Raw genomic sequence first — 9,943 nt, forward strand, 5'->3', positions numbered from 1 at the left:
CCCCCCTCCACACTCCGCCCACCATGGCCACGCTCAACACCTCCAGCAATGGCCCAAACATCACAAAGAGCTACCAGAATGTCGTCAATTCCCCTGCTCCAACTGGCCCCCAGGCCAGCTCCCCCACATATGGTCAATGGGCTGTCTTCACAGTAGCTGCCCCGCTCGTCAGCGCCTTCCAGCACGACAGCGGAAAGGAGAGTGTCCTCAAGGTCCAAAGTACTGGAGGTATGTGCAGTGGCCTGAATTCCTCAATTGCTTCCTCCCGTGTCCGGAGCCCGGGTGCCCAAGATTGGCAGCTGCCTGACCGCTGCTGAGCCGTCAGCCCAAGCTCGGATATCGGCGCCTCATCCAGCACCATCCGTGCCAGGAACCCGCAGTCACAACAAGTCCAATTGCTGATTTTCTTTGCAGAGGGTGAGCTGACCGACCTGGTCGATGAGTTCTCAGAGGGCCGCATCCAGTTTGCCTTTGTCAAGGTCAAGGACCCAAACTCGTCACTGCCTAAGAATGTCCTGATAGCTTGGGTAAGTTGGGCGCCGAGACTGCGGGAAACACATTACTAACGTACACGCAGTGCGGTCAAGGCGTCCCGGAGCGGACAAAGGGCTACTTTGGCAGCCACCTTACGGTTGTCTCAAAGCTTTTGCATGTATGCCTGATCATCCCCGAGCTTTTACCGCTAGATATCTAATTCTTCCAGGGATACCACGTCCAAGTCACCGCTCGCTCCGAGGACGACCTCAGCCCTGAAAAGATTGTCCAAAAGGTTGCAGACGCATCCGGCGCAAAGTACTCTGGAGGCGGCGCCATCCCTTCGTCTCGCCCCCCACCTCCTGTTGCGAAGAAGCCTGTATTCACACCCACATCGATAGGAGGCGCAGGCTCCGGCTTCAACCCGCTAGGACGCTCGCGCGCGCCCGCTCCCAAGGCCGATGAAGACCGTGATGGCTGGGGCGCCGATGCCCCGCCCGTCTCCAGGTCGCAATTGGAGAAGGTGGGCACTGCCTACACGCCCACCAAGGTCAACATGGCCGAGCTTACCGCAAGGAAAGACGAGTCTTCGTCAAACGACCGCCCCGAGGTTGTCAAGGGTGCATACCAGCCAGTTGGAAAGGTTGACATTGCCGCTATCCGAGCTCAAGCAAAGGATGCCAAAGACGACCGACCGACTGTAGTCAAGGGCGCGTACGAGCCCGTCGGCAAGGTTGACATCGCAGCCATTCGTGCAAAGGCCCAAGCTGCTCCCCCATCTCCTGGACCTCCCAAGGAAGAGGAAGATGAGACGCCAAAGTCGCTCGCCGAAAGGTCCGCAGCCTTCAAGTCGCAGCCCGAACGCCTTACTAGCATGCCCAAGCCCAAGGTTGCCAATAAGTTCGCCGGCGCCAGCGCATTCACAGGCACAAAGGCTCCCACGCCTGGAGGTTTTGGTGCAAAGCCCGCAGTCCCTGCGCCCATCGTCGGCGCAGCGAGCAAGACATTCGCTGATGAGGGTGGAAAGACACCTGCCCAAATTTGGGCTGAGAAGAAGGCAGCCCGCGGCGAATCTATTTCAGCACCTGCTCCCGACGCTGCAAGTCGTCCTAACCCCCTCCAAAGCCAGCCGAGTGGAGGTGGTGGCTGGCAAAGCGGTTACTCTGGCAAATCATGGGCGCCCGTACAGACCACCCGAACAGGCCCATCAGGTACTGCCAACCTCAACGAGCAGCGGACGGGAGGTTCGCCACCACCACAGCAAGCAGAAGAACCCACTTCTCCTTCTGGAGGTGTAAACTCCCTCAAGGACCGCTTCTCAGGCGCTGCCCCAATGGGAGCCCCAAGCTCTCGTCCTGTGCCTGAGCCTGTGGCGGCTGATAGCCCACCGCCTCTTGACAACTCGAGCAAACCCAACGCAGGCATAAGGGGCGGTGTTTCTCTGCCCGGCCTTCCCAGCCGACCTAAGCAGCCAGAGTCAGAACCAGAAGAGGAAAAGGAGGAAGTTCCCGCAACTCAGCACCAGCGTCTGCCGTCCCCGCCTCGGCGGCCCCGCAGCCCATCTCCTGAGCCTTCTGGTTCACCTGTACGCATCGCCATGCCCGTTGCACGTGGAAGGGAGCCAGAAGAACTTGCTCCTGCAGAGGAAAAGGCACCAGCTATGCCTACTCGTTCGTTGGATCAAGCAGCCCAGCAGGCCCGTGACATCTCACCCGAGCCCAAGGTTGAGGCCAAGGATCCCGCTCGTGGTGCCGGTGCTGCTGTTGCTGCTGCCACATTTGGCGCTGCTGCAGTAGGTGGTGCTGCTATTGGCGCCGCTGCTGTTGCCGCTAGTCACGATGACGATGAGCCGGCGGCCGCAGGCGGCTCTGGAAAGCGTGCAGTCATCCTGTACGACTATGAAAAGGCCGAAGATAACGAGGTGGAGCTACGTGATGGCGAATATGTCACCGACATCGACATGGTAGACGAGGATTGGTGGATGGGCACCAACTCGCAAGGCGAGCGTGGTCTGTTCCCTGCCAACTACGTCGAGCTGGTTGAGGGTGGTGATGCTGGTGCTGCAGCTGCACCGCCACCACCCACGCATCCCTCAGCAGTGCAGGAGCCAGAGCCTGCTGTGGCGCCCCAGGCTGCTGGTGGTTCAGGTCCTACCGCGACTGCTCTCTACGACTATGAGGCCGCAGAGGACAACGAACTGAGCTTCCCTGAAGGAGCTACCATCACCGGTCTGGTAAGTGATATCGGCTCTGCTGTTTCTACTGTTCGAATATATGCTAACAGGTGCCATTAGGAATTCCCCGACGAGGATTGGTGGCTCGGCAGCTTCAACGGCCAATCGGGTCTTTTCCCTGCCAACTACGTCGAGCTCAATGAGTAAGGATGCGTAGAAAACAGAAACTAGCCTCCATGTATCATTTCCATTCGCCCACGCAGGCCTATGGTTTGCTTCATGTTGATGAGCTTGATCATAAAAGTATAGGTTTTTTAGCCAGAAATAAGACTATCGATTTCGATGACGTCCCTAGTTCACCTAACTGGATACCGTGGTTCGTGAAAAAAAATGCGTGGTAACTCTTCCTCCTACACATGCGATGACATTTGAAGGCTGCGGCCATAATACTGATATGTACATGATCACACTGGTACCCATGGTCGTGGTTAGTGCATAGCCATACTGCCTACATCTAGGCCAATTACCAACGCCTTAATGTATCAGATTGGTCTCGTTTGCGAACCAGAACCCCGCCTATCTTTGACACGATGGTTGCGGTAGCCACATACACAGGATTCATTGTTGGTTGGCGCAAGAATTATTGACCATGGGCAGCTGATCGCTTGCCTTGTCCTAACCAAAGTACCATCCCACTGGTTATTTGCATCATGTTTTCATAGACATTAAAATTGGATTGCATCCCCGTATTCTTTCCGAACAACTAACTACAACACAGATCCAGCAACAAGACGAAGAAAGCACGCTTCCAGTCCGACATCACCCTCAAAACAAAATCCGACCTCGTCAAAGAAAAGATGGTCACGCTTGAAGACCTTGCCCTAGGAGCGGTTTTTGGCATTCTAATCGGCGTTTTTGTCCCTTTAATAATAATGATGGAGGAGCTTATGGCAGTCCACGCCTCATATGATTACGAGACAGAATATCGCAACGCATCTGCGGAGGTGACAAAGCTTCGATCTCGCCTTTCAGAAATGAAGGACGACCTCTCCGCTGCCGAAACTCAACTGCTAGAAGCCTTAAACACACGCAATGAAACACGCAAGGCCCTCGAGGCAGCTCAGAAGGGGCAACAGGACGCCATTGAAAAGCTTACCAGAGAGCGAGTCACGTACAGCAACGCCCGCAAGGAGCTGAGCACCCTGCGAAACACGCTCGACTCGACGCTCGCCGAACTTGACAGCACGCACAAGACAATCGAATCGCAGACCACTGGCCTCACAACCCTCCAGATCAAAGTGCACCACCTACAGTCCTGCCTCGATACCTCTGAAGAACATCGCAAGCAAGAAGCCCTCATGCACCAATCCTGGATCCGTCAATCCCTCTCCACTAGCTCCGTCACCATGGCCGAGACGCGCAACCTCCAGGACCAAGTCACCCAGATGCGCCAGCGCTGCGAAGCCTGGTACAGCATGTACCACTCCACGCACACCACCATGGAGCACCAAATCGCCGCCATGTCATCCGCTCTGACCGCAACTCACGCCGAGAACCGCGAGCTCGACTCGCTCAATGAGAACCTGAAGTACGACGTCAACAAGTTGCAAGCTAAGATTGAGAGTCTGGAAGATGATCAAGATTTGCTATGGGATGAGAAGTGGGAGCTTGAGGGCGAGGTTCAGAAGTTGACGATTGAGCTTGCGGAGTGCAAGGCGAGTAATCACAAACTGGTGATCAAGTTGTGGAAGGCGAAGGCGGGGGAGAATGATGATGAGGATGATGAGGATGTGGATGAGGAGCAGAGGGAGTCGGAGAAGGCTATTATGGATATGGTTGATTTGAGGCTTGATAGTATGGTTGAGATGGAGCGGGTTTTGAAGGCGTTGGGGGTGCAGGAGCAGGAGAATGAGGAAAAGCAGGAGGATGAGGTTGAGGATGAGGATGATGACATCAAGAGTTCCGAAGGTGATGAGAAGTCTGACGCCGATATGAACGGGTGGAAAAGTCTAGATGGCACTGAGACTTCCCAAGCTCCCGTGGCCCCCAGCGCTATCCCTGTCGTGCAGCTTTACTGGGGGATGGACATGGCTGACGAGGAGTACCATGACGAGGACGATGAGGATGAGGAGGAGTACTATGAGGAGGAGTATGATTATGTGGACGAGAACGAGGATGAGTACAAGAACGAGGACGAGAACGAGGACGAGTACGATTATGTGGACGGGACCCATTATTAGGTCTGTGCATATTATACCGTTGATGTGAGTTTGAGGCTGGGGATTCAAGAACATGGGGTTGAGGTAGCATGATAGATTGTGTGGAAATTAATCTTATGCGCTTTCTGCATCTCGAATAATGTCCCGGGCATTTTTGGTGGGGTTTAGATGTCTGAATCTCTCTAGGTTTGCTTTCTCATAATTTCGTTTGTGGGTTGTTATGGGGTAAGCTTATTCTGGATGACACTGGGTTTGGAAGTAATGTAGTTACTGTAATTTATTTTCTCCTAGACAACTGCTTACTAGGTCAATTTGCGTGGGTATCTTGTAATAAACAGTTCGCTTTCTTTGCAATTTCTTATATGGCAACTTTAGGTTGGGTGTAACAAGGATTAAATTGTCATTTATCTACATCATGTATCGGGCCATCAGTCATATGATATGTAGGTGGTGGGAAACGGCATGAAACTTGGGTAGCAGTTTGTCAAAATGAAATGCTTGTTCGTGGAAGAAAATCTGTCTAGAGTTTCTGTCACGTAATCGGGTCCTGTTATTGGGATGGACAACGGGTTGAGTATATACATGATTGCGATGGTTCACGATAGTGACACGTCCGAAAAGCAGATTGCGGCAGTGCATGTAGTTTCTACCCTCTGGATTCTCTACTCGTTTCTAAGATACATCTGTGAAAGCATGAAAATGTTAGGCTTTCGATTCAACCTACCCATGTGTTCCCTGATACATCCTCAACGAGTTTTCATGCCCCTGAATGCTCTGTGTTGAGGTATTCCTTCCGTATCTCCTTCACTGCACTATTCAACGCGTATTTTGCGTCTACTACGCCCAGGCCCTTCGATGGAACAAGCAACCTCTTTTCCCTGCTTACATACTCTTCGCTTATGGTTATCTTTATGCTCATGGTAAACGCAGTAGTTGGCGTAATCAGAACGACTTAAGTCCAGGCTCTGCTCCGAAACCATACTACTGGACTTTCCTATGAGTTCAACAAGGAATGTTCGTGGCAGATTTTCCTTGAACCATCAAGTGATAATGTCATCCATGTATTTCTCTGTATGTTTCATAAAGCGAGAATGCACAGAGATGAAGAATTCGCAAAGGAGATGATCTTCTGAAAAGTTCTCAAAAGCATACTTGCTGGCATAGAGAAAAGCGGGCTGGCGGACTTTGTCTTGATAAAGAATGGATTCAACAATGTGGTTTTGTGCAGCTTTGCGAAAATCGGGGACTAGAAACCTGTCACCAAATACAACCGCTTTTGTCAGAACAGTGATGTACGGATCGTCGTCATGTTCGTCGCTTGGGTAGGTCTCGAGCATGTCGTCGACTTCTCCTTCTGTTGCAATCTTCTGAATGTATAGCCAGTGAACGAAAACTTCGAAAGTCTCCGGGTCGATATCGTTGAGGGTGATTGAGTTTTCTTCTGCCTCCTTCCATGAACAATTAAGAGCGGCATAGAAGTACTCGGAGTGGTGTTTGAGCAAAGTCTTGTGTACGTCATATTGGACTTTCTCTGATCCAACCTTTACGATGACGAAACCCTGTTTCGCGCTGGTTCTAAAGTATTGTTAGACTTAGGTGTCTCAAGTGCGAGCATGAGCAACGAATACACTCACCCGAAGAACAGTGCCTTTTTGGATGGATTGGATTCAGTCGCGTTCGAAGTGCTTCGAGTCGCCATTTTCGCAACACAATCCACTGAATCCCGCGTCTTGCCTTGATGTGGGAGCTTTGCGAGCGATGGAGGGTTGAGGAAATCAGCGCGCTGGCTATGACCTTAAGGTGAGTGGTGCTAGTGCACTCACTTCAAGGTGAAAGTGAAGATTTGCAATGAGCAAACGCCTAGATGCTTCACCACTAGTGCGCGCAAACTTTCATAATTCTGCAGAGGAGGCAGTAATTGCGAGTGAAGTGCATGTGGAATGTCCAACGAGATGTTCTTGGCGACATACTTGGTCGTTCGCTTGTTTTAATGGATGCTGTCAGGATAGAGCATGTTCATTGTATCACTTGAGTATTACCATGGCCTTGGATTTGAAATACTATAAACGAAAATGAAACGTTAAAAATTCTATTACCTAGGTAGGTTGAAAAAGGTGGGAAACTTCATGCTTACTTCATTCACCGGAGAATGCTGCGTTGCTCATATCCCCCCTTCTCCCTTGGACACCACGCGTCCTTTGAATAGCGACCATTCTATATGCTACCATTAACTGCCACGCGTCCTGCGAAATCTCCGTGGAGAATGCCGACATAAACGGCGATGCGGTGTTCTGTTTTGCCCGTTGTCTCGCATATGCGCAATGCGGAGACCCGAGATTTGCGCAGGCTCACCAATCACGTGCCATCACGCCAGCACATCAAGCCACCACCGATGTAAAACTAGGCTGCTTCGATACAAAGAAACGCCACAAATTTCTGCCTTGGAAGCAGAAAAGACGTAAAGCGTAAGCCCGACAAGATGATCTCGGAGAATGAGCTGAGCAGGGATGCCGAGGAGAGCCTTGCAAAGGATGTGTTAAAAGCGTGAAGGAACCGGTTTATGATTTTTCCTCGTAGAACATCAGATTCGAGTGTCGGTACTTACCATAGATTCGATTCCGTCCGCCAAGGAAACAGAAAAAAGCTTAGGACCTTATTACTACTGCGGCTACCCGGAAGGTCGACAAAGCTCATATACCTTCTGGTCCAAATCACACCCGGATACATCAATTTATCTTGAAAAACAAGATGAAGCAGTCACCATTAATAACGACCATGCTCTTGTCTCTCCTCAGAGTCTCCTACGCACAGACAAGCACCTGGGGCGAACCTTTCACTGTCGAAGCCTCAGCCCTAGACCCTGCTTCGACGGATGCCGTCATCCCTAGTATTGCCTCGCCATCAGCAGCACCAATATCAACATGGGGCGATCCATTCACAGTCAGCAACAGCCCGATTGCTACTTCGCTCCCAACATCCGACAGCATACCAACAAGTATAGCTGTTGACACGCCGACGTTTGTAACAAGCACCACGGCTGTGAGCAGCGCGGTTGTAAGCACTACGGTTGTCAGCAGCATGGTTGTCAGTACTACACTAGTCGTATCATCAGAGTCTAGCACAGCGAGTGTTCAGAGTACATCCAGCACTACGGACGCTTCTTCGAGCAGTACAAGGCCGACAAGTTCGTCGGAAACTTCCCAGGCTACTGGTGCTGCTGCACATCAGACGGGGTACGGAAAGTGGGCTTTAACCGGAGCAGTAGTGGGCGCAGTAGGAGCCATGTTAGTTTGAGAAGGCACATAAACCTTGGCGGATAAACGGAAATATGGCAGATTAATAGGAAGAATGGCTCGCGGGTAGTCGTGCATGTTGCCAACTAGGATTGCCTGTAGATACGTTCTGGAGTCGGTGTTTCGTCCCCGCCGGATCAATTATCCCAACACCCAAGAGTAGGACCGAGAATAAAGAAGCATTGACCCTCTGGTTTCCAATGGGATAAATAAGCTGACATGTTTCAACGCACCGAACATACTAACGAAACTTTACCTCTTCATGAGCTCACGATCAACCTTGTCATCTTTAATCTAGGTTGTATGAGGAAATCTGCCTACGATGGAGAAGAAGTACCGGGTAACTTATATAAATTAGAAAAAAAATTATTTAATGCACCTCAGGTTTCCATCGGTCACTCAGGTTATCATGATATTGGCCATTTTTTGGAATCGTAGTTCAGTCGCTCTCTTTTTATCTTGAAGAATGAAGCACATAGTCAACCTCGCCCTCGCGGCAGTCTCTGTTGGCAACGTTACCTCGTCGCCTCTTCAATTGGAAGTCACCGTACGTTCCCCATCAACGAAGAGACTCTCTTCAGCAAAACTGGCGAGCTAATGTTTGCAATAGCAAAACGACAGCAACATCGTACCCTACATCGACTCTAGCCTCCCGAACCACACCATCTACTTCCCGACCGGCGTTCCTGTCGCTGACTCGAGCAAATTCCCTGTTCTAATATGGGGCAACGGCGCCTGTAACATTGATGGCACATCGAACCAAGTCTTTCTCAAGCATGTAGCTGCGAACGGGTTCCTCGCCATCTCCGAGGGCATCATGGCACCAGACACGTCCAACACGACGCGGGACACAGCCATGAGCATGCAAGGCCCATCCAATGACAAGACCATGAAGGCAGCTATTGACTGGGTTCATAAACACGCTGGAAAAGGCAAATACACAAACGTCGATGCAAGCAGGCTCATGACAGCGGGCTTCTCATGCGGCGGGCTTGAGGCTGCTTATAACTTCCCTGACGACCGAGTTGCTACTGTCGGCATTGTTAGCTCTGGCATTGCCGATGAGGATAAGCAGTATCTAGCATCTACATGGAAAAAGCCAGTTCTTTTCGTTATGGGTGGCCCGAAGGACCAAGCAACGCCCAATGTGAGTTTTTTTCTATGTCGATATACTACCATTGTGTCCAGGATCTTATTCAGAACCTACATGCTTAGATTATCCTTTTTTTTCAGATTTTTTTTTGCGAATACTGGCTAAAACTTTGATCTGCAGGCTGAACGCGACTTCAAAAATATTCCCGCTGGTACTCCCAAATAGAAGGGAATTCTGCCTCTCGGCCACGGCGGCGACCTTTGGCAAGCCAACGGTGGAATGTTTGGCAAGGCTGTGCTCGACTGGGCACTGTGGAATCTCAAGGGTTCTCAGGATGCTGCTCAGTATTTCAAAAGCGGATGGCAGGTTGATGGGTGGGATGTGCAGTCTGCGGACTTGGATAAGCTGAAGCCAGTTGGAAGACGTCTTTAGAATCCATCCCCCTGAATGTACACTTGAGCTAGAGTGGTCAGTCGTCGCTCGATCATTCTGCAGCTCGCTGTCTATGTTTTATATACATGAATAGGGTGGGGCTATATTGCTTGTTTCGGAAAAAAAGCCACTGTTTGGTTCTATTTCTGGGACTAGATGAGAAAAAACGAAACGACACACACCCCCATCTTCAGCCCTACTCAACGTTGTTCAAGCCACCATCGATGCATGGAAACTCGAAAGAACAACATTCTTTTTA

The 9,943-nt window shown here is 50.9% G+C and overlaps 5 protein-coding genes across 5 annotated transcripts; 4 read left to right on the forward strand and 1 right to left on the reverse strand.

The window, feature by feature from the left end:
- Window positions 1-23: 23 nt before the first annotated feature.
- On the forward strand, window positions 24-2,854 carry COCVIDRAFT_116165 (hypothetical protein; the record flags this gene model as incomplete). Its single annotated transcript, XM_014694704.1, has 5 exons — window positions 24-228; window positions 415-527; window positions 578-652; window positions 704-2,707; window positions 2,768-2,854. 5 exons carry the CDS (start codon window positions 24-26, stop codon window positions 2,852-2,854), a joined length of 2,484 nt encoding a protein of 827 aa, XP_014550190.1.
- A 247-nt stretch (window positions 2,855-3,101) lies between these two features.
- Window positions 3,102-4,887, forward strand: COCVIDRAFT_43194 (hypothetical protein; the record flags this gene model as incomplete). Its single annotated transcript, XM_014694705.1, has 3 exons — window positions 3,102-3,134; window positions 3,333-3,458; window positions 3,688-4,887. The coding sequence occupies 3 exons, from the start codon at window positions 3,102-3,104 to the stop codon at window positions 4,885-4,887; spliced, it is 1,359 nt and encodes a 452-aa protein (XP_014550191.1).
- A 1,019-nt stretch (window positions 4,888-5,906) lies between these two features.
- COCVIDRAFT_21280 (hypothetical protein) lies at window positions 5,907-6,565 on the reverse strand (the record flags this gene model as incomplete). The annotated part of the gene is made up of 2 exons (XM_014694706.1): window positions 5,907-6,441; window positions 6,501-6,565. The coding sequence occupies 2 exons, from the start codon at window positions 6,563-6,565 to the stop codon at window positions 5,907-5,909; spliced, it is 600 nt and encodes a 199-aa protein (XP_014550192.1).
- A 1,049-nt stretch (window positions 6,566-7,614) lies between these two features.
- On the forward strand, window positions 7,615-8,160 carry COCVIDRAFT_116163 (hypothetical protein; the record flags this gene model as incomplete). Its single annotated transcript, XM_014694707.1, has 1 exon — window positions 7,615-8,160. One exon carries the CDS (start codon window positions 7,615-7,617, stop codon window positions 8,158-8,160), a length of 546 nt encoding a protein of 181 aa, XP_014550193.1.
- Window positions 8,161-8,625: 465 nt separating this feature from the next.
- Window positions 8,626-9,684, forward strand: COCVIDRAFT_31993 (hypothetical protein; the record flags this gene model as incomplete). Its single annotated transcript, XM_014694708.1, has 3 exons — window positions 8,626-8,706; window positions 8,770-9,306; window positions 9,478-9,684. 3 exons carry the CDS (start codon window positions 8,626-8,628, stop codon window positions 9,682-9,684), a joined length of 825 nt encoding a protein of 274 aa, XP_014550194.1.
- Window positions 9,685-9,943: the final 259 nt, after the last annotated feature.

This window comes from Bipolaris victoriae, assembly GCF_000527765.1.
Source record: "Bipolaris victoriae FI3 unplaced genomic scaffold scaffold_236, whole genome shotgun sequence".
In the NCBI taxonomy this organism is placed as follows: Eukaryota; Fungi; Ascomycota; class Dothideomycetes; order Pleosporales; family Pleosporaceae; genus Bipolaris; species Bipolaris victoriae.